The sequence below is a fragment of the Lonchura striata genome, chromosome 4 (genome assembly GCF_046129695.1).
Source record: "Lonchura striata isolate bLonStr1 chromosome 4, bLonStr1.mat, whole genome shotgun sequence".
NCBI classification, from domain to species: domain Eukaryota; kingdom Metazoa; phylum Chordata; class Aves; order Passeriformes; family Estrildidae; genus Lonchura; species Lonchura striata.
In genome coordinates this window covers 63,927,909-63,955,636 of record NC_134606.1, presented here as the reverse complement: position 1 = coordinate 63,955,636, position 27,728 = coordinate 63,927,909, and the positions used below count along the sequence as shown (strand labels likewise).

Below are 27,728 nucleotides of genomic sequence, written 5' to 3'. Positions count from 1 at the left end.
GAAAAGCTGGCCTGTCCACACCCTCTTTCATGTCTGGGGTACAGAAAAGAAATACTTTTTTGTCAGTTTTTTTTATTTCTGAAATGTTTTAAATAGCAGAAAGAGTGTGTAATATTGTCACCTCTTGATTTATTAGGGTGTTTTGGATAAAGATGTATTGGTAGAACTTGTGCATATTTATGAAACTAAGGGTAAAGATACAAAATTGGAATAATTAAGACAGCTGTTTATTTGGTGTAAAGCAAACAGAGAGAGATGTAATAGTTTTAATGTTCCTGAAGGAAAAAAGTAATAGTCCATTACAAGGTTGGCAGTTCTAATAGCACCTGAATTCATTAGCAGTAGATGAGGCAGCAGCCACTTCCTGAAGTTTTATATGAAATGTTTAAAATGGCTATTGGAAATTGATCATACAAGGAGAAAGTACAGTAAATTGTTAAAAAAGGTTACTTTGTGCACAGTGTCAAGAATTTTAAATGAAGTACTGAAGTGGTTCAGTATGTGATGGTTGTCAGTGTGTTGTACTGCATCATTGTGTGTTGCACAAGTCAAACTGGGAGAAGAATTAAATGGCTAATGACAGAGATTTGTGAAATTTTAGCATTGGGCTTCCACAGAAATTACATATAATTTTTCTGTTGTGGGAATCAATTGCTTGGGTCATTCTGTTATTAAAAAAACTAACTGCCATAATGCTGTTTATATGTAGTTTGATTGGACAATGACAAAATTATGTTTTAGAGTAAGAACTACAATCAAGTGAAATAAGATATCTTTCCTTTCCATTGTACAGATCTCATAGCATTTCCTACCTTTTATTTTTGGTTCCATACAACAGAAAGTCTGTGCTAGTTTTGCTATAGTGTTCTATTAGGACAACAGAAGTTTGAGATGGAAGGAACATTCCTGCATGTGTATGTATCTCATTTTGCCTTTTAAAACTAGACCAAGAATCTGTCGGGTGAGACTTGTGTGAAGGATTAAAAGAAAAAGAGAAAAAAGAAAACCTTGGAAGGAGAAATGCTGTGACTACCTTACCAGCCCTGAATTAGTTTTCTTTCCAGGTTTCCATCTGCTCCCCTTTATTTGTCCATTCAGGTCAGTGGAAGAGGTGGTTCTTTGTCTTCAAACATTTCCAGTGTGAGGTTTATTCTGATCAAATTCAAGCTATTCTCTCCTTAGGTCAAAACACTAAGAAATTTGATATTAAAGTAAGTCAATCTGTTAGCTCTGCAAGGTATTCAGAATATTTTATGGAGAAATTGGATTTGATTTAAATGCATTACAATTGTATTATGGTTACTTCAAAGCATTACTTTAGCAGTATAGAGTTTATTCCAAAAGACAGTAATTTGATCATTGATATCATCACAGCCTTGAAACATCAACCACAAGCCTCAGTGAATGTAGCAAATTTCTACAGATTGCAGGGTTTTTTTGGTGCAGAAGACAAAAAAAGAAGCATCTTACTCACCTAATTAAGCATACAGGTTTTGTACTTCTGGAATGGATTTTTTTTTTTTTAATTTTGACATAGTTTGTTTTGTTTGTTTGTTTGTTTTTTGATTTTTTTTTTTTCCTGCTAGCATGTCAAGGAGGATTGATTTGACTGTTTGAAACAGAATTTTTTTAAACTTTTTTTTTTTTTTCCCCTAGGAAGTGGTATTTTTTCAAAACTCTGATTCCATTGTAGAAATTTCTGGAATTTTTGGAATAATAAGAAAAAATTACTTTGGTTTCTGCCAATTTTAATTACTGAGTGGTTGCAAAAGAATTCTTTCCAGTCATTTGTTCAGCATTCCAGTTACCTTGTGGTGGCAGTGGGCAAAATATGAAGATTTATTTTGTATCCCAAACAGCTTGCAACTGAAGTTAAAACAGATCAGAGAATAATTGAGCCCCACATTAAGTACACAGTTCATGCAGCTGTGTTATATGTACATTTTAATAGCATTAACTCCATTTTTTTTTTGTCTTTTCTGCTTTGGTAAATTGTTCTTGCTAGTTTCTGAAAGCCTGAAGAACAGTTGTGCTTAGGGATGAATTGGTCAATAAAACTATTTCTGTGTTTTGTATCACTCTTGAGAGGACTGTGTAAAGATAACTTAAAAGTAAATGAATGAAATTTAAAAAAACGTTTTACAGTAATAATCAAAGGATGTGTTTATGTCCATTCTTATTTCAAACTTTTTATTAAAAGTGTTTGGGACTTGTCAGTATGCTTTTGAACTCATCACAAACTGACCTGAAAGCTTATTTTCTGGCAAATCTCAAACATTGTCTCCCCTCCTTGCCCTGAGGGTTTTTTTATTACTTGTGAACAGTCTGTTGGAAGAGCAGGATTTACACTTAATTTCTCTTCACTAGATCTATGTATTCCATCTATATGTGGGCTGTGCTGTGACTACTGAAATGTTTTTCCAAACTATTAAATAAGAGCCTCAGAAATGTTGCCTGTATGTAACCTCTTACCTATAGGCCCTTGCCCGTCACACAATTCCTATTAGCTGGGGTGAGACAGTGATTAGAAGAGAGATAATTGAGCCTCTCCAGTCTGCAGTGAGCGCAGCTGTTGCTGATGTTCCTGTCCTTCGCCCATCATACCTTTCCCCTGCCAGAGCAGAGGTGGTCTGCTGCATGCTGAGCAGATGTTTCTCCTTTGCATAGTTATCTTTGGAGTGCCTTTATATACAGAAATCAGATTGCATTGCTACTGTCACTTTTATCTGATGAGAGGAAATCCCAGACGAATGAAGCTGGTTTTCTTTTCAGGCAGCTAAGCAATGTTGCTCAGGGGCATGTTCTCTTTCCTTGCTTCTGTTGCTGCTCACTGTAAACGTTTTCTTTCTGGCATGTTTCTTCTTTAATCCCTCTTTCCCTCTTTGACCCATATCCTTAATCCCATTGGGTTTCTTTTGAACTTGGTTAGTTCTTAGTCTTCTGATACATCTGTCTGCTGTAGCTATGAATCGTTTGCCAACACCACATTTCCATCATATTCCCTGAATGTCTTTTTCCTCCCACAGTTCGTATTAGAGTACTTGAAGAGGTACAGGGAAACTTTCTGGGACTGGTCATTCTTCAAACTCTGTGATACTGTGTCATTCTTTGATTCATTTCTTCTTTTACTTCTTATCTTCTCCTATTTTTAGTGTTCCCTTTCCTTTTTATTTGTTCAGCTTTCTTGTGCAATTAATCATTATTCTCTCAACAAGTAGAAAACTGTAACTGAGAGTATCCGAGATGATAGAAATAATGTGGTCCTGTATGTTAAAATCACCGAATGCACTCATTTAATATGTCCATTTCTTATATGTTTGAAATTATTTATTTCTCTATTGTAATAAAATAAACAATATTTCTTTCTTCCCTGATTTTTCTGGTAAGCTCTCATAAAAGCAACAGTTTATTACATCTTATAAAATCTTTCTTTGCAAATAGCCAACATTTATTTTTTTCTGGCACCTCCTATTCTCTCTTGAAAAATATTATTTGCCTGTGTGTAATTAGAGGAGGAGAACATTGGGAAAAAAAAAGCAAACATGGTATATTTGAGACTGCATTATCTTTGTGATGTAGGAGTTTGCTCACTGGTGCCATTTTCAGCTGAATTTTCCGAAGGTAATTGTAAACAGTTTGGTGCTCTGAACTGTAGAGATGAGTCCATTTGAAGAATAGTGTTTTTATTATGAAAGTAACAATAACATTGTTTTGATGTTGTTTCTTATTCAATAATTTGATAATATTGAATTTTGGCAGATAAAGTTGACTACAGCAGTGTTCCCCAGAAGAGAATTTCTTCAGGAGCTAAATGCTGCATTCAGGAGAGTGGGGAATTGAGTGATGTGTGGTCTTCTGCTGCTCATAAAGGGGATGCCTTTGCCCAATATAAATGCCCTTGAATTTTCTCTTCCTAAGTTAATACAAACTGCTTTGACTGTGGAATAGAGGCTGATTAATATTCTCCCTGTAAGATATGGAGTTGTCATGTCAGTCTCCCTAGCATTGCTACTTGTTTTTAGAAATATTCTCCTATTCTCATGCCCAAACACATTTTCCCTTTCATTTCCACCTTTTAACTTGCAAACATTTAAGCATTATCCATGGATTTCCTTTCTAATAAATTTAAGGATGAAATACTAGTTCAAGTGCCACTGACCTTCTACTTGCATACCTTCAATTAACCACCAGTCATGAAAACAAGCCCAGCAGTTGAGAACAGTGTAACCTCTGTTCACTCTTTATCTTGCTTTTTAAATTTTCCATTACAAATATAGCTAATCTTGCTAAAATTATGCTGATTTTTTAGCTAGTGAACAGCAGTAGGAAGATTTGAATGCTATAATGCCAAGGACAAAACTAAAAGTGGTCCAAAATTGAGATTGGCAGTAAAATTTTGCAGAAAAAGTCAGAAATATGGCATTTAGGCAACGTTCATGCTGGCTTCTTTATTTTTTCACTTTTTTATATGCCATGAAAAGGTATCAGCTGCATATTTTAGTAATCTTAAAAAGAAAATAGTGTAGTTTTGGGGTTTTTTGCGACTGAATTTGTCACAAAACTTTGTGGGAAAAAAGGACTGCAATCAGTAGTGTTGCTTGAGGTTATTTCTTAGCAATCTAGGACTTGTTATTTTGAAAGATCAACATTGTTAGATGGTTTAGGATGGTTATCCTGAAAGAACAACATGTATTACTTATGTTCCACTGTTTTAAATAGTGACAGTGTCAGGGTTTCTTTAAATGAATGAAGTTTATATAGGACATGCCATCTATAGTATGACTGAATAAACACGGATTCCAACCTTTATTCATGAAAGGCGGTAATATCAGACTAATGCCGCACTTAACTCTGTACTTTCAAAATGATTTGCCTGATCTGATAAATTATGCAGTCTTTTATTTTGACCTTGTAACCTTGTAGAGTTTACTCAAACTGACTCCACAGTATTTGCCACATTAGCAGTATAATGGCTGTAACTGGTTCTTGTGCTACAGTTCATTCTTCAGCAAAAAGTAAACACTGGGCCATGAAAATTTATTGATTCAATTACAAGACATACACATAGTACCATTTGAAAAGTGTTTTTGGGATTAAGTCATTACATGTCTTATGTTTGGTCAAAAATCTGAAATATATAAACAAGGAAGCAAGCAAGCACTGAGAAATATAAACTGCTGTTTTACTGTATGTATAATGTGCTCTTAGACATCAATCTAAGAGCTGTTTAGATTGAAGAACAAGTCAGACATTGAACCCCATGCCTTGCTCCCTGACCAAGGTAACTTCTGCCCTCAGTTGCTCCTTCAAGAATGTTATAATTTACTATGTAAATTATTTTTGTGGGGGATTTTTTTTTGTGTGAAAAATCTAGGCTTTGCAGGTTAGATTTTTTTAACAGAACTGGTGACAATACAAACTTTTCTTCTTTAAAGAGTAGAAGGCAACCCTTCAAAGAGAAAAAAGTAGTAAATTGACTGGAGCATACTGTTATGACATGACATCATTAATTTGTTTCATACTGTGTGGCCTATTTAGTTTCAGATAACTATACTTTTAAATCTGACATATTTTTTCTTACACTGGAATATCTGATCCCTATATATGCTCAGGCTGAGGAGCAGGGTTGTTTTGATACAATTTAAAGACAAAACACAAAAATAATTATCTTCAGTGTATCTTTTATTGTGCTGACTTTGAAATTATAATACAGGCAAGGTAAATTCTGCACAACTGCTATTAAGTAAATTACCCAAAGACATGCTATTAAATATATGTGTAATTAGGAGGCATTTAATATATTAAGAAATCATCTCAGATCCTACTAGTGCTAGTGAAAAGGAAAATACGAAAAATTGTTAAGAAATAAAAAACAGCTCAAAACTAAAATGGAATTTTTTCCATACTGCTACTTCTTTTGTCTTTTGCATAATGTCTTTTGTTTTGGTTTCCATTTTTTATTCAGGTGCATGTATTAGAAAATTACTAATTTCTCCATCTTTGAGGGGATATTTGCATTTGTTCTAGCTAATGCAAACAGGACAGGTGCTTGGAATTGCATGTGAGTAAATACCCAATTTAGGTTAGTGCTTTGTGCGTTGAAGACACTCTTATGAATTCAGAACATGGAGAAGGAAGACATAAACAGGTTGTTTATTTCTCATAGTTGAATTAAAATATATTTACACTACATAATGTAGTTCTCACTATGTGGTCTGTAATTTGACCCTGCTTTTTGGCACTGAAGAATGTTTTCTGTTCTTTCCTTGGGTTTGTTCTTTGGTTGCCACAGATTCAAGTGCAGCTCTGGCAGAATGGCTGAAGTTGCTGTATGGAGAAGTGTGACAGCCATGACTAATTAGAACAATAACCTTTCTGAGGTAATTAGGAAACTGGAGAGGGGAAAAGGAGTGGGACATGGGACTTCTGGTGTCTGATTAGCCCATGTATGGGCATCAAATGATCTACTAAAGCCCAAACAGAAAAGTAGTTAATGGCAATATAAATACCATGTTTCTACACTCCCTTGCCTTGGCTATTCAGCTTCATTCACAGTGCAATTTTAGAGTTTGAAAAGAAATGGCAAGAAAAGTGGGAAGAGGTGTGTAAAAGCATTCCCTTCTTGTTGGAAAGGGACATGAAGATGGTGAAAAAAACCCTTGACCAAGAGAGGAATGGGGTATGAAAATTACAGAGAGCTCAAGAACCAAGAGCTGCAGCTGATGAAAGCAATGGCTTCAGAAAAAGGTGCAGTGAGGGATACCTATATCTAACTGTCAATGAAGGAAAGGGAGAAGGATAACAATCTACATTTGGACATAAAAATAGTAAATATGAATACTAAATTGTTCTAGTTATGCAGGTATAAATTGTGTGCATCAGCTTGAAGATGCAGCTGTAAGCTTTCATGTGATAAGCTACAGTTCTGAAATTCTGAGTATCACACAGACTTGTCTGCCCTGCATTAGCCCTTGGGAAGAAAATTGCTGTACAAATTTGTTTTAAAAACTGCGACATGTAAACATCAGGGTGATGCCTTGTACAGGCAGCAATGTTCTATAATAAAATTTATTCAGCCATTCAAAGCTTATCTTCTTTTGTAAAGCTGATTTGTTTTTCAGTGATGATTTCTACAAAATCTACAATACCTGTGGTTTCTGGGTAAGGCCTAATTTCTATTATTTTACACTGTCTGCACACTGTGGAGATTGAAGGACAAGTGTCACAAGTGTACTTCCACTGAGGAAGCAGTACCAGAGTGTGAAATAAATCAGAGGTGAGCCTTAATCTCTGGTTGTTGTGTGAAGAGTGGTGTGTGATGAGTGTCTTAAGCTGTGCTGTGATCCAGCAGAACAGCAGAACCTACTGAACCTCTCTGTCAGAAGGATGTGACTCTGTTAGGATTAGACAAAAGAAATGGTAGACAGAAGGTTTGAAAGTGAGAAAGATACTGAGAATTAAGAACTGGTCAACTCTGTGGCATAGTATTCTTCCTGACCCAAGGATAATATGAGTCACTGAATTTATATTAACCGAATAAAAAATATTAACTGAATTTTTCACTTCATTGCATGCTGATACCAAAGACTAGATGTTTTTGCAATAGGAATTTCTTTGATAGCTATTTGAGGTTTCACAACCTATAAAAATAATAAAATATAAGTTTGTATAAATAGATTTATTTAGATATTTTTGTAAAGGCCTTTGCATACTTAAGAGCTGTGTAAGCCTCAAAATTTAAACCATATTTCATACTCTTTTTGTTCCTCATTGGTGCAGAAAAAAGAAGTCTGGAGCAATGAAGTCTGAGGGTTTCTTGGTTTGCTAGATCTTTCGTAGAGTTCATCATTGATTCCATATGTGTATCAACTGTCCAGCCTTCACGGTGAATGGTACCTTTTATCTTTAGGAAATCTTTAAGCAATTTAACTTTGCTCAGCTTATTGTTTAGTGATAAGGAAGTAACATAAGGAAAGTGATTTAAAATATTTTTTGTGTAAAAGAAATTGAACTAGTTATTCATCCATTATATAAATATAGCTGTATGTATTACTATTAATTCAATATCATTGACTTTGATAGACATAAGTGGTTATTATCAGCTTAGTTTAGTCTTGAGATAAATGGTTTTATCAAGAAACAAAATACTGATTTTCTTAATAAGAAACAAAAGGGCTAAGGTTCATTTTTGTTATTTCTAGTATGCTTAGAGCACATAAGTAACAGGTTCAGAAGAGGAGTAGTCAATAACATCAGAGGTACTTCATATCATTTTCTTGCAACCTTAGCTCTTCACCATGAACATTATAAATGACTGATTCTCCTTTAGGTTCTGACTTACTTTAGAATGATGTATGAAATAATATGTGTTTTGCATGTCCTGTTTGTAATGATAAAGGTCATATAGTATCATTTACATAATCTCCAGCCAGAAATGAACTCCAGCAATATCTTCTGTATAACATATACATTATCTGAGGTGTAAAACTCTCATTATTCATGAAAGTTAATTTTACAGTGGGTGTGAATGATCTATCTTATGGCTGCTTTTTTGATCATTCTATAAAATAATATGAAGCAAAGCCTGCACAAATAGCAGGAAAACCAGTAAAGAGTGATGCATTTGCTTGACTCTGTGTATACCCGATTGGATCTTGATTGATGGCAATCATTTGTCTTTGTCAAAAAAAGGAGAAAAATTCAGACATTGAAATAAGAGTGCTATCAAACTTTCTACAATGGCAGAAAGATTCTATTAATGTAGCCTGAGAGTATTAACTGTCTCTGCTAGAAAATGATAAAGAATGTTAATTTTTTTCTTGAGCATGTTTAAGTGTAAACTGCATTATTTTGTCAATGTGGGAGGATTGAAAGGGGCATGCTACAGATTTATGGCATGCTGGAATTGGAATTAAAAAAAAAAGAGTAAATTACAAAGAAAGAGAGAAACAAAAAGCCAAATACAAGAGTCTAATCCTTCTGATTATGATTTTGCAACAAAACAATAAAAGTTTAAGTAGCACAGTGTCGTAAAATCCTTAATGCTGCATTCCTATTGATATTGAAGCTTTGAAGACTAACTTCAAAGGAGGGTGAACAAGAGCAAAAAATAGACATAAAATAAACAAAGAAAAATTGACAAGCTTGGTTTTAAAAGTTCTTTTGTATGTCAGATCTAGGAATATTGACCCGTTACTTGAAGGGGCTTTAAGGCAACTTCGTTATTAATGATACTTGGAAAGACAAAGCATATGGCTATGGTAAGGAGAGGGAAAACACACTGTACAGTAATGCTTGCAATGCAAGAATACATTTTTTTAAAATAAATGAATATATAGTTTTAAATGAACATTTATATAAACAAACAGAAAAATTGAAAACACTTGAATTCCAAAGAGTTATTCACTGGATTTATTTTATGCCATTAGTATTTGTGTGGTTTGTTACACATCTGTAATGTTCTCTGATTCTAAATAGCTGTGTTAAAATTTGATTACTGAAACAATATTTTCAAAATTACGAGCACACCAAATAACCTGCATGAGCACCCTGCCTACCCTAGGAAGGCAAATATTTTTGTTCTTAAACTTCTAAAGAATAAGAAAACTGCAGGATTCAACCTGAATGTTTGCTAGTCCTTGATGCACCCTTTAAAATAAATATTTGAGGGATTGTCATTTTAAGGACAGATGAAAGAAAGGCCATATCAAAACTGTGAACCAGGGCCTGCAGTTTTATCCAATACCCACGCTAATGTGTTTTGTGGCCCTCATCACTCATTTTAAAGGGTTTTTATGTTAGGTTGTTTTGGGGTTTTTTGTATTTCTGCATTGTGCTTCTAAAACACTGTCTAGCTTTGCCATACTGTAGTGTGTGTCAGATTAAGGCAGCAGGCTCCTGGTTCAAACATTAAAAGGCAGCAAAAGCAGTGCTCCCTGTCCTTGCTTAAAGAACCTCATAGTGACATCATTAAAAAGCATTTTGTATTAATTAATTTGTTAACTTCCATGAAGCCTTTGCTACTGCTGCTGAAGATGTTAAGATGTGATTTTAGCTGAGTGATGGTGCATTTATTTGAATTTTTTTTTTTTTTTTTTTTTTTGCTGGTAAGATAGGTGAGACATGACTTGTATGATTGAGATTGTTTCTATTTTAAGGAGCAGCTGCAAGATTACTTCATGGTAGGGAAATTTTGGAAGTGGAAACACTGTGTTCAGTATTCACATACACACAGTATTCACCCCTTCTCTTCTGAAAATTAACAAAGGAGCACCAGACTAATATTGTAGGACAGGATTAAGATTATAAAGTCCAATTTTCAGGGAGCAATAGAAACAGGATCACTTATATCACATCTTCTTAATACAGACACTATAGAAGAAATATTTCTCCACCTCCCCCCCCGCCCCCAGATTTCTTTCTGTTATTTTCTGACTGCATTTTCCATCCTCATTAATTCTTCATCAGATTTCTTTTCTGACCTTCTATTACTTTTTCCACATTTTTATCCAGCCAGACCTGGGTTTTTCCCCCCTTTCTCTACTCTGACTCTTGTCCAGCTGATTCCCAACTCTGTCCTCTTTTGATCTGCTTGACCCCCAGCAGATGCATAATCCCTCCCCTCTCATTTTTATCTCCCATGACTTCCACATCAAGATGCTTTCTTTGGTGCTTCATAGGCTTTTTGTCTCTCCTGTAACTGGGGAAATAATTTTCTTCTTTGTACTGCTTATGTTGTTGGGGAGATAGCACTGATGAAAGATAACTGCAGCTTTCTTTGTCTCGATCTTTCTGGAGTAGCCACTTCAGAGACATTTTTCAGAGAGAGAGAGAATATTTCAGAGAGATTTCTTTTCTTATTATTGTAATGCTATTTATTTGTAGTATATAAAATTCTGGACAAGATTTCTTTGTTGGTTTATGGGATTAGTGCCTGTTTGTTGTGGAGAGAACCCAAGACTATTCTCAGTGGGTTTGATTCACGTAAGGTCACAGTCTGGGTGTGATGGGGGTAACCCGAGAGGCACAATCCAGGGAAAGGTAGGCAGCATCTTCAAAGGGGTTTTGCATCAGCAAATGCCTATGAATTGTATACAGGCTGTGAACTTCCAAAGCCTTTAGTAGCACCATGTTTAGCAGCTTTGTACAGAAACAACCAAAAAAATACTTTGGACAATAGCTTCTATGTGAAAAATGATCTGAACTGAGGTTCTCTTAACATAGCTGACTTTGACTTGACAAATTTTATTACCAATTATTAAAATATAGTAAAGAGAAATTAATATTTCTCCTCCAAATCCTTTCCATTGTGCTATATAATCTTTGAGATAATTGCAAGTCTGTCTCTGTTCCCCTCACTGCCCCCTTCCCTTATGGGAAATTTTTGGGGAAAATACTATTTTGCAGCGATTAGTATCAAAGATTGGTTACTTCTATCATATGGTTTGGTAAGTAATCCATAGGTATTGCTGTGATTTGCTGTTTGCCCATATAGCTTCACACATGTATTTCATTTCCAAAGTTAAGGAAAGTTATTCCCTATAAAGAGGTGAAAGTCTAGATGAAAGCCATCCCGTTTGTGAAAACCATATTCACTATCCCTCTTAGTGACTGGTACAACAAAGTAAATTTTTATGGTGCATGATACTGAAAATTAATCCTGTGACCTTGAGAAGTTGTAGCAGAAGATCAGGTTTTATTTGAATCCTTTTGCCATTGTTTGCATTACTGTATCTTCAATTTTTAGTTGCAAACTCCAATACAAATAGCTGTGTGTATATTCTGTACTTGAGACAGTCCAAATTAAAATTAGTAAGTCGCGTAAAAAAGCCTGAGCTGGTTTGTGTGTAAATTAATGTTTTTTATTCTTTCTAGACCTCTGATCATGAAAACATTAGTGTTTTTACAGCAATAGAAAATATTTCATTTTATCTTATCCTTGAAATCTCTTAGAAACTATATAGGCTTTTTATTTCAAAAAGGAAAGTGAAAACATTCAATTTTCAATGATGAAATGAAACAGTCTTTTCTTGATTTTGAGTGCCAGTCTGAATTGACTCTTCTGTCAGGAGAGAAGCTAATTGCAAAAAACCGATGCTTTTCAAGTCTGTTACCATGACTTCTCTTTATGTGTGTTTTCTGTGATGGATTTAATATACTTAGTAAACAAGGTTTCTTGAAAAAGTCGTGTTACAGATTGTATCAAAATGTTTGAGTTCTTTCATTTTTTTATCATTGACTATTAAAAAATAAGTTAGATTAGTTTAGCAGGGACAATCAATGCATGGTTATTTCTAAAGCTGAATAATGGAGAAAGGTGTGACTAGAGGTAATTACAGATACAGTTTATATATGCAGGAGGGAGATTATGTTCAAGGAAGAAAATATGCATTGTGGTGCAGTGCACTTAAATTATGCTTATAAGTATCTGCACCATAATTTAAGAGTGGTGTGGTCTTAAATAATCTTCTCTGAAGAATTTACATAAAACAAGAATTAACATCCCCAGCAAAAAATATTGTGAATTGTATGGTTATTACAGAGAGCTGTTCTGTTCTCACATTTGCATTCCACATTTTAAATAGTAAGTTTATAGGTTTTTTTAGGAGTTTCTTTAATACTTAAAGGATTTCTCTTTTCAGTGTCCCAGCTATAGTTTTTTGTGAACATTAGCAGTATCACATACTACACTCTCAGATACTTGGTTTATAAACAAACAGGTGGAATTCTGTAGTCCAAAAATGAATATTTCTGGAGAACTCTTTACCAGAGTGCTGAAGGGACACGTTAGAACATTCCCAGAAATGTGTACAGTTCCACCTTGTTGTTTTTCACTGCAGTAATTCTTCCCAAGCTTGGGGATTGAGGGCACTGATACTTGGATTTATTTGAAGTCGCTGTGGATGAGTACTTGGAAGAGAAGTGCATTAGGAGGAAGAAGGAGTATAAATAGACAAACCACATTAGACTCAGGAAATCCCCTGAGCTGAAAATAGTTAGAAACTGGCTGAGTGCTTGGGGAGAAGTTGTACATGATTAGATCGATCTTGCTCTTCCTTAAGTCACCACTGACATTTTGGGATACAGAATTTCAGGTTAGACCTTTGGTGAGAAGGGGTACAGACATTCCTGTGCTCTTTCTATCCTCTGGCTGTGTTCATGTCCCCCTTCTCAGGGACGAGGAGCCCTTAGAGTGGTTGATGGCACCACCGCAGTGATGGGGTTTGCCTGCAGAACCATGTGAGTTACTCCAGAGCCCCTGGTTCTCGTCTTTGATGGGGGGTTTCTTGGTGGTGCTGAGTTGTTTCCCATTGGGCGTGACAGTGTTTTTTTCCATTTCATTCCCCTCTGTGATGGGATTGCTGTGTTGAGAAGAACAGCTTAGTATTGAAAAAGTTGTGTCAATGAAGAGGTATGTTGGTTTTCTTAATGTTTTGGTTGGTGTGTGTGTGTTGTTGTTTGGTTGGGTTTTTTTTAGTGAACTTGTCTTAAAAACAAATAAAGGAGTAGTTAGATGAAGAGAGAGAAGCTGGGAGCCTTGTCAAGAGAGGTAATAACTGCCCTGGAGAAGAAATTTCATTATTTTAAATGTGTGTCTCTATGGATGCTAATGTGGAGGGGAATGAAGTTATGGGTGTTATGCTCATGCTTAAATCACTGAAATGAAAGAGGAAACATTTCCTGGTTTGTTGCTTCTTCAGCTTTCATTTTCCAGTCCTTTTATCAATGCTGTTTTATAATGTTGGATTTAACATTTAGTATTAGTCTTGAGGAGAAAGAATGTGGAGGAAAGATTATTAAGATATGTCTTGTATTGATCAGTTGGAGTGTTTGTTACCAAGTTTTCTGTTGCTACATTTCTCTCTTGGCACGCGGGTGGAAAAGAGGTTGCATCTTCTCAGCAGTTTCTGATGTGTCAATGTACAAGGTTTTATCCTGGGCTAAGCCCTTGGATTACTCTATCAAAGGAACCTTGGGTGGTTTAGCACTTTTAACATTGCTCATTCTTTACTACAGTAGTCCTTTGGTAGGTTTTGCAACATCGATAAGGATGGCTTCCCCACTTCTGCTTTGTAAATATTGTGCGGGCTTCAGAACCTTCCTGACCCTTGGGGCATCAGTGGATCTCAGGAGGCAGTTCAGTAGCTTTCAGAGTTTTCATAGGACCATGTCAAGTAACAGTTTTGAACTTGCCCCCCTCTGCAGCGCCTCTGAATTGCCAATCTTTCATCTCTTGCTCTGTTGATCACATGTAACAGAAGAGAAGGTGTGTTTGCAGGCTACTATTCCCTTTATTTAATCTTCAGTAAATACAGAATTCTCTGTGTGGTCTAGGAAATGGTGCTTCATCATAATTCAGTGCTGTGGGGTTTTTTTAAAGAGATAGTTTGCAAGGCTTTCAAGGGAGAAATGTATTTGATAAGTTAAGCCTTTTTAAAGGGAGTTGAGTCCTGTTGCTGTTTCCTAAGGGTGCTGGGCTAGTATGGAAACGGGAGGCTTGCTCCATGTGCTTCTCAGTGGTTCTTGCTGCCTTGTGCTTATTGTTTCCTGTCTCAGAGCTCAGTACTATGTTTGCAGTTACTGCAACTCCCTCCTACATGTGTTCCTGCAATCATCACACAATTTCCCACATTTTGCTATCCTCAGATTTTAAATCCTAAATTGAATCACAGACAGAAATGTTAACCTTTAAATCAAATCACTCTTGATTTTATTTGATTTTGATTGGGATCTTTTTTTAAAGCTTTGTTTTTAATTGTATCAGAGAGTAGAAGAGCTGCAGATGATACTGAAGTTGGGTGTCTCTAAGGCTTCAGTATCCTAACCTGCAATCTGAATTGAGAATTCCTTTCCCAAGATGCTATTTAACAGTAGCTAAATGTTCTGTGGAGCTTAGAGTGTTGCCTTCTCTCCCTTCCATAATTTCAAGCAGAGATACAAGGATGTTCAAATTCGTTCATTATTAAGCCAGAGGTTGAAGGGGGAATTTCCTTGTGCCCCCAGAAACACTCAAATTCTATCCACAATAAAAATATAAAATTAATGTATATTTGATATTTAGGCATTTAGAGACCTCAGGGAGGTTTGTCTTTTTCTTATTCAATGTTAAGTTGAGCCTAAGTCACAGGCATCTCTGTTGTTCCTCTCTATTGTAGTTGTTGAATTGCTGAGTTAATTTGGTTAATAGGTAGTAATTTTAACTTCAAAAATCCCAAACAAAACCAAACCAAACAAACAAAAGCAAAAAAAAAATCACCGCCAAAAAAAAAATCCCCAAAAAAAAAAAAAAACCAAACTCAAAAAATTAAATAAAACCATCCAGTTACTTTAGACCTTTCTGGCAGAGGACTCTGAAAAAATATATAAAAAAGAGGAAAGAAAAAACTTACCATAGAAGAATATAGAGCAAAAAAGTATTTATTGAATCGGAGGGATACCCCATTACATTTTTATGGAAGCATGAAAAGTATCCAGCTGTTAAGAAAGCTATAAAAAAAAAGATACAGGTTAGCCACAACCCTTAAAGTGTAGATATATGGGAGTGTGATTTCATCCTGTTTCTTCTAGAAGAGATGAAATGTTTGCGGCAGGTCAAATCTAAGAGTTTTGGGAAAAGCTTTACTGTAGTTCCTGTGTTCAATACTTTTGGGGTCAGAACAATGTAGAAACAAAATCACAGAACTACCAGATTTTCTTGTTTTGGTTAAAAGTTGATGTATATTATATCCACAAATGCTGAAAGATGATAATGTCAAATTCCTAGCTACTGGGAGGAATTAATCTTAATAATAATATTTCAATTTTTCAATTAAATACTCCTCACAGAAAACCTGCTGTTGCTGCAATTAGTGGGAAAATAAATAGGAACTTCCTATGCATGTGCTTAAGATGAAAGCATCAAAACCAACAGGAATGGCTAAGGAGGTTAAGATTGACCTGGCTCCTTTGTCTTATTGTATCCTTAAACATATTCTTATAACACATTGCTCATTTTGGCAAGGAAGGGGTGACCAAGTACTGCAGACTAAAATTCCTCATTATCAGACAAAAAGATGTAGTGTACCTATTTTTTGTATATTGCGGGAATGATAGTAATTTGCAGTATGAATAGGAGTTTATAGGGTCTGTATGAGCTGTAGTTACTTTGCAAAACAAATGTTGTTGGCTGCAGTTAAGTGTAGGATATGTGAGATTTGCAAAGATTTATGAGCAACTAAGCCAAAGCATCCCACTGCAAATTTGCTATACTTTCATTCTTCCATGTCTAAATCATGTCTGAATTAATTTTGTTGCAAGCCAAAAGAAAGTTTTCATGTTAACCTCTGGTAGAAAAGTGGAGTAGTTTTCATTTCAGTTAATTTATAATTAATCTTGACAGAAAGATTGAACTGTGTCTCATGGTGGGGTCTTTGGAAATGCAGCTTTATTTTAGACTGATCATAATAAGATCAGCCTAAGATAAGATAGTGCTTACAGAATACATGATTAGAACTGTACCATGTACTTAAGTGAAGCCTCTTTGAAGTATCAGTGTGCACTGGAATGCCAGCACTTCAAAGAATGCTCCAAAAAGCTGTGACTGTGGCAGCTACCAAGGGGTTAATAAAGATCAAAGAAGAGCCTACATAAACTCATACATAAACAGAACTGTTTTTAAAATAGAGGTTAATAGCACCATGATCTGGGACAGCAACACCTTAAAGGTGGGCTTGTCTTCCCTGACATGTTACTTTATAATGCATAAAGGGAGACTGAAACATTTATAGTAAACATTTTTTCTGGATTGCTTTTTAAATGAGAAATTCAAAGCTTGTCAGTGCAGAAAAGAGTCTCTGTGATATATGAAATAGGCATTGTTGTTCTGGTTTTGTTTGCATGCTAGTTAGTTGGGAATGGATTTTTGGTACAATTCCATAAAAACACAGAAATCAGGAGTCCTGGGCAAATATCTGAGCTGCCTAATGAGTGAGACAAAGAGATAATCTCCTATTTACTGTATAGAAGCATAGTAACAGCACTTCTACTAGTTTTAAAAATGGAAAATGTGTGAATTACAGTTCTGTGCTGTTTGTACTGTCATGTTTATATGGGGAAATAGCATGAAACGTGTTAAGACAGACTTCCCTTGCTGACGTTCCCTTCTTCTCTACACTGAAAGCACCTGAGGTTGAAACTGTACAAAGGTCCTCTACAACTGTGCTGAGTCCTCTGAGTTCTGTGCTAAGTCCATGCACATGCTGTGCCTGAAGTTCATAGTCTGCTTTTCACATCTTTTCTTCTGAAAGACTCAAAGAAAAACGACAATATTCTCTCTTCAGCAAACCCAGGAAACCCCTCTCCACACACACACCTTTTGATAAAATTGAAGCTCAGATAAAGGCAAAGGTCCTTTTGGGGGAAAAAAAAATTGAAAATCCTTTACAGACAAAGCTAAGTGTTTGCTTGGAGGAGGGTTAGAAGTAAATAGTCTATAATGATTTAACAGATTACATTAGTGTTTCACATAATTGATATTATGCCAAAGAAATTGTACTCGGTGGCCTTGGGCCTTTGTTATGACCAGTTCCTGTTACTACAGCAGTAACTGTGGCAGAGGCTACGAGCCTGCCTGCACATGAACGTTTTTTCCTTAAGGATTCCCAGTTTTTTCCATATGTGGAAGTCTGTATACTGAAACTATGGAGTATGAATGTCAGTGTTTGGGGCAAATGAAGATAACGTGAAAAGGCAGTGACTCTGTTAATATTAGAGTATGATTACATGCTATATCTTTTTTCTGTTCTTCCTTATCCTTTCCTTCCTTTCTCTCACCTGCACATCTCTTTCCCTTATTTTTAGTCACATAGTTGCTGGTGAAGGCTGCAGGGTGAACTGATACAAAATGGAATAAAAACAATGAAATCTAGTAATCCCAGCTGGTTACTGTGATTTGGTTTAGATTGGCCACACAAATGCTTGTGTGAATGCAGATGAGAGAGGGAGAGAGAGTTGAACTGCAACAGGTTGTGCCATTGAAGAAAGTATAGGTAATGTAGGCAGCATTTCCTAAGATCTCAATGCACTTATGAGGATTTAATTAATCTTTAATGTCCTGAAGTAGATGTCAATAAAGTGCTATGAAATACACACAGAGTATAGCTGACTGAGTAATATTTTAGCTGCAACTTCTACTTTACACTAATGAAATATTTTCCTGTTTGCTTTGGTAATATGGACAAAGTGAATCTGATCAGGAACCTGATTTACAGAAAAATTCATTTTCCCTACTCCATCAGTACTCTGATTTGCCATGTGGCAAACACTTGTGCATGGGATCTTGCATGAAATGTGAAACTTGATAGTGCAGCTGAGAGCTTACCTGTTAACATCATCAGTGTTTGCTTTACCATCATCAAGGTCAATGTTTTATTTTCCAAAGTGTGTTATATATTTTCGATTATGTTACAGGTCAGTAATATATCTAGATATGTACAAAATATTTTTTAGATAAATGTTTCTTGACATGTGGCTAGTAGTATGCTCATTGTGTGGTCTGGTGTAGCATGGTTCTTTAGATCACAGTGGAATATACTTTGCATTTTACTATTATGAGAGATTTTAGTTAATATTCTGGACAACCAGCTGAATGCAATGAAAATGCAATTGATTTCAATTTGCAAGATCAGGCAGCCTCTTACATTACAAGATGCCCTGCAGTCTTGTGGAGGTACTCCACCAAAGGTTCTGCAGTATTTTCCAGAACTTCATCACTTTTATCTTCAGATTGACTATGAAATAAATGCTGAGAAATGAACAGATTGAGGGCAGCCCTGCCCAAAAGGACTTGGAGGTGCTGGTGGGTAGGAGGCTGAATGTGACCTGTCAATGTACACTCACAGCCCAGAGAGCTCAACATGTCCTGGGCTGCATCCAAAGCACCGTGGGCAGCAGGGAAGGGAGGCCATTCTGCCCCTCTGCTCTGCTCTAGTGAGAGCCCCACTTCAGTGCTGCATCCAGCTCTGGGATCCTCAACATGGACCTGGTTGGAATGAGTCCAGGGTGCCATGAAGATGATCAGAGGGCTGGAGCACCTCTCCTACGAAGAAGGGCTGAGAGAGTTGGGGCTGTTCAGCCTGGAGAAGAGAAGGCTCCAGGGAGACCTTACAGCACATTCCACTACCTAAAGAGGCTACCAGGAAGATGAAGGGGGACTTTCTGCAAGAACATGGAGTGACAGGACAAGGGTACATGGCTTCACACTTAGAGGGCAGGTATAGATTAGATATTGACAGGAAAATCTTCACTGTGAGGGTGGTGAGGCACTGGTACAGGTTGCCCAAGGAAGTTGTGAATGCCCCATCCAAGCAAGTGGTTGAAGCCAGGTTGGATGGAGCCCTGAGCAACCTGACCTAGTGGAAGGTGTCCCTCCTTACGGCAGGGAGTTTGGAACTGGATGATCCTTAGGATCCCTTCCAACCCAAACAGTTCTATGATTCTGTGATTCAAATGCAAATGCTTATTTTTGGGGTTTTTGTAGGTTTGGCTTTGGTTTTTGGCTTTTTTGAGAAAACTGTTTCTGTCTGTTGCAGAAGATATCTGGTTTGAGTTCTTGAAACATTTTACATGGAAGCAAGAATTATCTAGATATAGACAAAGAAGAGTTCCTGAACAGTGTTAAAATAATCTGGCTTATTTTTCCTTTAAATTTGAGCACTGCTGTGTTGCTGCTCCCGCACTGCTGTCTGTGTTCTTTGATTGCTTTTTTGTGTAATTTAGAAGGAGCACCTGATATTCTGCATTTGATGAGCAACCAAAGTGTGTAATAAATTATAACCAGAAGTTGGACTAGACATGTAGTTTATGATGGAGAAATCATGGAACTGCCTTCTAGATTTCCTTGTTTTCGTAGGTTTGCATTTTCTTTCCTCTTCCTTACCCTTTACAACCCAACTGGTGTGTTGACTGTTTCTTTTCTGGGATGGCAGAGTATCTTGAAATACACAGTCAGTAAGACATTACAAGAAGTAATTCTTCAGCAATTGCATTATTCTTTCCTTGTTCTCTGGTATGGCTTGTATTCAATTTAAATCTATAAGGGTGTGAGCTAAACTACTAATAGGTAGTTTCCATGCCTAAAATACCTTTGCTATGACACCATAATAAGACTAGTATGGCAGTTGGTATGTTTTGTCTCCAATTGTCCTAATATTTGAAACTGGTAGGAAATACAGGTTTCTTGTTCTGATAGTGGAGATAAATGAGCATTTAGACTTTTCCTCACTGCCCACAGTGAAGTGACTTATTTTTTTCATGACACAAAATCCTGAGGGAAGAGGTTATATTGGTCATTTAAAATTTGATCTCATCTCTGTACAATTTTAACAATGAAGTTAGGTGCATGGGAATGAGAGGAAGATATTCTCTCAATTCTGAGTACCTAGCATGGTAATCTGGGAAACTGTTGGAAAAATAAAGCAATATAATGGTTATGCTATTTGAATAAAACACTTAATATAAAAGCTTTTTTTTGATTCAATCAATATTGTTACTAAGGAACCACTAATTACTGTGTATCATGTTGGAGAGAGCCCTGACAAATCCATGCAAATCATATGATTTATAATTCATAAATCCCTGATACCTTGAGTGATGTTGCTCTTGCATTTAGACTGAGTACTTAGGTTCATCGATCCAGGCCATATAGCACCTTTAGTCCATATGGCAGCCTTTACTGCAGGGCCAGGAACACCTGTTGTCAAATGTTCCCTGTATATCCCCGAGATCTTCACAGTCCTTCAGTCTGCCAGCAGTCAGTTCTGCCCAAATCACAGCAGTATTTCTGTCTGTCTCCCCCTGGTTGCAGAGGTACAAAGCATGGTACAGCATTGCCTTTTGGGGACGTGACTCCAGTGGTTAATTGCTCTTACTTGTAAGGCAGTGTGGTGGAGTAGCTGTGTGGTGTACTGGTTTGTATTGGTTCTAATATGAACTGGTGTATATTGGTTCAAAAATGCATTTTTTTTTTCCCAGTAGCTGCCCTCAAAAATGGCTCACTTGTAACAATTAGTCAACACAGGTGTTCATTTTTAGCTTTGCAGAGATTTGTTGGATGTTTTTCTATGTGCAAAGAATAGATATTTTTTCCCCCTCTCATAATGCAGTGGTTGCCAATGCTTACAAATACTGAAATACGTAGTCTAATAGTGGTTATGTAGTTGTGTGCGAATAATCAGTGCAACACTGAAGGAAATAGAATCCTATGTAAATTTCATATTCAGAACTGAAAATAAAAGCAAAGGACTAAAGATATATTATGTTTGAGGATAATATTTCATGCCTGATCATTATTACCTATTTTCATAATCATTTTAGCATAGTTTTGTAATGTGCTATAATTGTTATCCAGAAGAATGGCATCACTTAATTCTATCAAAACTGTGGTGAGGTAGATGAATGACAAATTAATAATTTACCATCTTTGCATAATACTGTAGCCCAGAACACTAGAAGGATTGATGGCAGAAAAGGTTAACAAATTTTACTGGCTTCCATTAGCTTTTCATTGTCATATGTTTGTGTTGCCAACTGAAATAAGCTTTGTAGGAGATCCCAGTCCAGGGAACTAATTACTCGTGCCTATTGCCACCCTGGTGAATAGACCCTCATTGTATCATTCCCCTGAAGACGAGGAGCAGGCTGTGATTCACGACTGCATCCTGGCTGATATTTGATAATAATTTTAACAGATAAATGTAGGAAGGCAGAATGATGAAGTGCCTATCCATGCTCTACGACTATCAAAGGCATGCACATAGCCAGCTGTGTTCTGCTTTTTTTTCTATAATCACTAATGGAGAATTTTAAGTTATTAATAGACCTTTGAATAAACCCATATCTTCCTGTATATTGTAGTTTTCCTTTGGTTAATTATTCCAAAATCATTTGGTCTAATAATCAGAGCAGCTCAATTTTAGCATGACTGTAATACAGACAAGTGTGAAAATAGGATACTGGGGAATTTGATTCCAATACTTCAGTATTTTTCTGAAATGAAGCAATTAGGAGGATGAAGACTAGGACTGCCTTTTCCTTGGTGTTAGAAATAAGCATAGAATTTTAATGAAGACTGAAAAGACAGTCTTCATTTTGATAAAATTATTTTCAGTCTGAGTTTTTAATATCTACAAATCATGTTTCAGAGTAGTGTTATACAAATCATTCTGGCTTTTGTAACTACATTTGTTTGAAACCTTAATTTACCTTAAATAAAACTAATTTCTGGCTTTAATCCTCAGAACTACAAATCTAAATAACAAGTGTTTTTAACATTGTGATCTGTAAATTAGTTGTGCCTATTCATTTGTCAGTGTTGATAGGTATACTTTCTATTAGCTCCCAGATCAGAAATTGAATATATATGTCTGCATTTTCATCTGTTGTTTTAATACTGGCTCTGTAAGCAAAGTCCGTGTTTTTTAGTCTGAGCGTATACGTTTTCAGGATATCATGGCTATTCTGTGCCTCAAGTATTTTCTGTTTGGTTATTTGCCATACCTGAAATTGGCATTTTCTGTACATTCTCTGGGCTAAAATACTGTTTTACAGTGACATTCATTCATGATCATCTAAACAGATAGTAACTGGCACTTATCTATATATGGCGGTATTAAAAAGATCTATGTATATTTGGAGCATAAAATGGAAAATAATGAATTTGATATAACCTTTTCTAGATGTAATTTTTTAAAAGTATGCTTTCTAGGTAGCAACTATTACACATCATAACATGTAGTTTTTAATTAAATGTAAAAACACAACTACATAAACCAGAAATGCAATCTGATTTGCTTGAAAATAGATTGCTGTTTCGCTCTCCTGGAATGGTTTATTTAAAAACAGTAAATGGAAAAGAAATGCATTTTTTCATGTTGTTCTAAGCCTCAGGGGCTAAATGTAATGAATATTTTAAGAGATTATTTTAATTAAATTCCTGCACATCTAAACAGAGTAATATTTTATTATCACATACATAACCATGTAACTGAGGTATTCATTAAAGTTAACACTTTCTGGACCAAGAATTCATGTCATGATTTACTGACCTTGTGCAAAAAAGCACAAATTAGGAAGAAAAATGAAGGGGGACAGACTTTGATTAATATAGGTAATGCTATACCATATTTATAATAGCCTTTTCCCTATTCTGGTTTATAAATGCAGTCACTGAGAAAGGTGCCCTGCTGAGGCTGAAATGAGGCTGAAATCGGAGCACATGCCACTAGAGTGTGGGGAAACTGATCACACTGTCAGCAATTCATTTCAAAATGATGTATTTAGTGCTCATTTCACCTTCCAAGAAAAAAGGGAAAGGAGTTCCTTAGACTGGAAGGTGATATTGTTATTTTCAAGGACATACCTAAGTAAAAGATTGCAGAAAGAGGGGGGGGGGGAGGTTAGAAAAAAAAAAAGGCAAAAGCAGCGCAAACAAGGAGAGCTTTATGCAGAAATTCAGCGCTACCATGCTGGTTGATAATTGCTAACATATGTGGCTCCTCTGTTTCATTGTAGTCGTCCTCGTGAGTTCTGGCGCCTCGACTACTGGGAAGATGACTTGCGGCGCCGGCGACGATTTGTGCGTAACCCCCTTGGATCGACACATCCTGAAGCGACACTCAGGGCAGCTGGAGAGCATGGTCAGTGTAAAATCTGCCTCCTTGCCACCAGCAGCACATTACAATACATGGTGGGAGAGGCTGGACCTTTGTCCTTGTAGGATGCTAGTAAATGGTCCCAATTTTGGCATTGCCTTTTGGGCGTGTTTTCCATACAGAGATAACCTGGCCGTTCCTTCACAGCAGCAGCACTGGTGTTTGCTGAGCTCCTTCTTGCCATCTCAGCTGGGCTGGGTGGTGCATACTTTGCATACAACAATTACAGTCCTCACCAGGCAGAAGGAAAGTGGATGCAATTTTGCCATTAATCCCTGGACAGACTTCTGTGTAAATTACATACTTATACTTTAGTAACTTCAGAAGAATTTTTCCTGTTCAAAATCTACACCGGTTATTTCAGTTAGCGCGTATCTGCTTATTGTTACAGATATGTTGAAAGAGAAATAACACTTCTGCAAGCTAAACTGTACCTTTGCTTAAGTCCTCAAGCTTTTCTGCAAGAATTTTATATGAAATAAAGAGTAGCAAATGCTGACATGAGAAGTATTGCTCAAGCACCAAAATAGTAATAATCATTTCTACCTAGTGATTTTAAAAAAAGGAGATTACTTTTTTTACAGTTGTTACTCCTCATTCATAACTTAGGATCAGTCTGATGTAAGATGCTATATCCATTCTAGAGGGGAAAGTATTTACCAAACTAATACAATACTTTGAGAATTCTATAGTAAATCAAAATATAAACAAACAAACAAAACCACACCCAAAGCCAGTAAATTTGGGGTTTAGTACAAAATTTTAAGTCTTTGCTATCTAAGGAGGGTACACTGATAAGGTAGAAAAGTCATGTACTTAAAAATAACTTGCTTATAATTAAAGCTGAGTATCCTTCACCTTGAAGGCACAAGTCATGGGGCAAATAATTTGAATTTAGTTTTTTTGGTTTTTTGTTTATTTTTTAGCTTGTGAATTACTGAATACATACATGCATACATATGCCCATACAAATTGGGGGAGGGGGGGGATGCAGTTTATTAATTTTAGACTGTTAAGAGTGTTGTATAACTGTAGAAGAACATCACTGTCATAAAGTTGGGTTCTGTCAGGCATCTTAACCTCTTGCACTCAGCCTTAAAGAGCCATTTCTGGGAGAAAATGTCTACAATATGTCAGCTGATATAATGCCAAATGTGACATCAGTCCTCTGAAATAAATGACCATACAGAGAATAGTCAATAAAGTGATCGGAAAGCAATGTTTGTACATCTTGGTACATCTACATCTTTGACTATAGAAAGAAGAACAAGATGTAGAATTAATTAATCCACTTTTTGCTTTGGGGATTGCTGTTCTTGATATGATGTGTTGTTCCTATACCATGGACTTTAGGGCACTAGGGTTTTATCTGTTGAAAACTCTATGGATGAACATGGAGTTTTAATATTATGTGTACCTTAATTTAAATAGATCTTGTCAAAGTTTGATGTATTCTAGTTGTATTTTCATATTTAATCTTTATGCTGTTTATCAAAATTTTAAAAATATCTTTATGTTTACTGAAAAATATTTAGAGCAACCATTTAAAAATGGGTAACTAATTCTTCCACAAGTAAAGACACAGTAATACAATTATTCGTATTTCATACTAATGTGATAATTTCACTAATCCATGCTATGATTCAAGGGCTGTGGTTTATAATCAATTCGTAAATGATAGGACAACAGTTTTTGTCAATACAAAGGAAGAATGAATAAAATTACCCCTATTTCAGAAGTAGCTAATAAGCACAGCTGGTAACTAACTTTGGTAATTTAAATAGACATAATTGTTTTCTGTATGCCTTTCTATTTAGATTTTGACATCCTTAACAGCCTTCTATTTTGTTTAATTTCCTGGTGTTGTTTTAGTCTTAATTTTCATACTGTCTTTGTTTTCTGTTGTCCTTCTGTTTCTTTATCTATCCAGTGGGTATTTTAGATTACCCTAAATCATGATTTAATATGATTTCAGAAATTATAGATAGTTTTTATCTGCCTGAGTGGGTGTACACATACAACTGTCTTTTTCCAAGGACTTCCACTGGCAAGGTGTAAAATCTATGACTGAAGTACAAATTTAAATTGAACTGGAAACTGTATAAAATGTATAGGAGTGTAAAGGTAGTTAGGATTTTTACTGTTTCATTTTGTATTTGGCTTTCTTGGTTTTTGTTTTTAGTTTGGGTATTTTTCTTGAGTTTTAGAAGGTACAGTTATCAAAAAGATCAACTGGAGTGGCCATTTAATAAGTTTCTTTCTGAATTGTGTTTGTAAACTTCTAATATTAACCAGTTTAATCTCAGAAATTCCAACTGTTCTCAGATTTTTTAGAACCAGGCTTTCATGATGTAGATATCCCTAGTATTTGCAGAGTATTTGCTCCAGTATGTTATGATTTCATATCAATAATTTTTCATTAATTATTAAATTTCAATTAATTTTACATGCATCTGAAGCAAAAACATTTTTTAGATAATGTATAAAAGGTTCCCTATTGCCTATTTAAGTTTTTTTCAAAACATCACAGACCAAAATCTGAAAGTGGACATAAGGGATTTTGCCAAAAGGGAGGCAGGGGAAAAATAGTGCATAAATAATGGAACAGTACAAGCAGTAACCATGCTTGATAACATGGATTTTAGCTCACTTTCATTAGAACATACACAGTATCAACTGCTTGGTGTCTTACAAATACAACTAGATGTATTCTCCACCCCAGAGAATTCACAGTGTAGGAATCATCACATTTTGCAACTGTGAAAATGATTCAGAAACAATTGGAAGCCTAGATATTGTTCAGTAAAACCTAGAGAGGACAACAACAATCAGCTCTGTTGCAGCCTAGTTATGTGTCTTAGGAGCAAGAACCAATCTTTTCCAAGGATTGATTTGATTTGAAGGAGAACCTCTGGTGCAGAGGTGGCAGAATAAATACCTGAAGACTAATGTTCTCTGTTCAGACAATCAATACCAGCCCCATGACTATACTTCTGGCTACCTTCTAGTTAAAAACAAATTTTTTAATTCTGACAATTTAATTGCCATTTCCAAGTTCACATTAACTTGCTTGAGAAAAAAAGGCTTTAGGTAATTTTTCAAAGGGAAAAGGGAAAAAAAAAAGGATCCTTCCAACTAGCTATTTATAAAAGTCAGTCTAATGGTGTATTGTGGGGAATGGAAAGAAAGGTGAAGGTGCTGTGGTAGAAAGTTTGGGATGGAAAGAGTTAACTCTTCTCTATTCTTCCTTTCACCTTACTGTATAGAAATAGAACCAAAATTGTATAAATGTGGAGGAAAAAAAAAAGAGTAAACCTGTTGCTATTTTGAAATTGACCCCAAAATGCAATATTTGCAAGGAAATCTTTAGCAGCTAGTAAATACTTTATCAAGATTTTTAGCAAGTGATTTATTGGGGTTTTTAATTGATGTTTGTTAAAAATATAGGGATGAAGAATTAAAACAGTCTGTAGCATTTCCATTGAGGCAACAGGTAGAGTTCAGGGCTTTGTGGCTGCAAGGGACCAGCAGGTGATCATCTCAAGTATTGTAGTCGACTGGTTAGTTTGCTTTGCCTCAGCTAGAAAGATAATATTTTAAAAACTTGCTCTGAAAATGATTGGGTTTTTTTCACTGTTATGTTTTTAAAGAGGTAGGGAGAGTAGAGGAATGCTTCTGGGAGCCTTTTGTAAAAAAAAAAAAAAAAACCAACCAAAAAAAGATACATAATAAGGGTTTTTTTTAATGCCTTTTCATTCAGTTGCTTTTCCTGGTATAATTACCAGTTACAAAAAAAAAAAAGAAAAAAAAAAAGAAAAAAAAAAAGTTGTGTGCTAGAAGACTGTTGTGTTTAGAGCAATACATAGGCCATGCCTGGAGATCTTGATCTTGGAAAGGTGTGTGGGAGCTTGTGCTTAGAGCTTCAGGGCTGGAGCCAGAGGGTCTGGTCACACCAACATAGGCAGGCCTGGCAGAGTGGTTAGAGAAGGCAGAACAGGGTTTGTGACCTGAAATATGAAATCCAGTGTAATATAACTCTGT

General features: G+C 35.9%; 1 protein-coding gene across 2 annotated transcripts in view; it reads left to right on the top strand.

The window, feature by feature from the left end:
• The window catches only part of LRBA (LPS responsive beige-like anchor protein), a 363,130-nt gene that overhangs the window by 165,055 nt on the left and 170,347 nt on the right, over positions 1-27,728 (top strand). For both annotated transcript variants that reach the window (XM_021541470.3, XM_077783018.1), the window contains one exon: positions 23,548-23,672. In XM_021541470.3, coding sequence (XP_021397145.2) covers positions 23,548-23,672 — 125 coding nt within the window. The remainder of the gene's footprint in view (positions 1-23,547; positions 23,673-27,728) is intronic.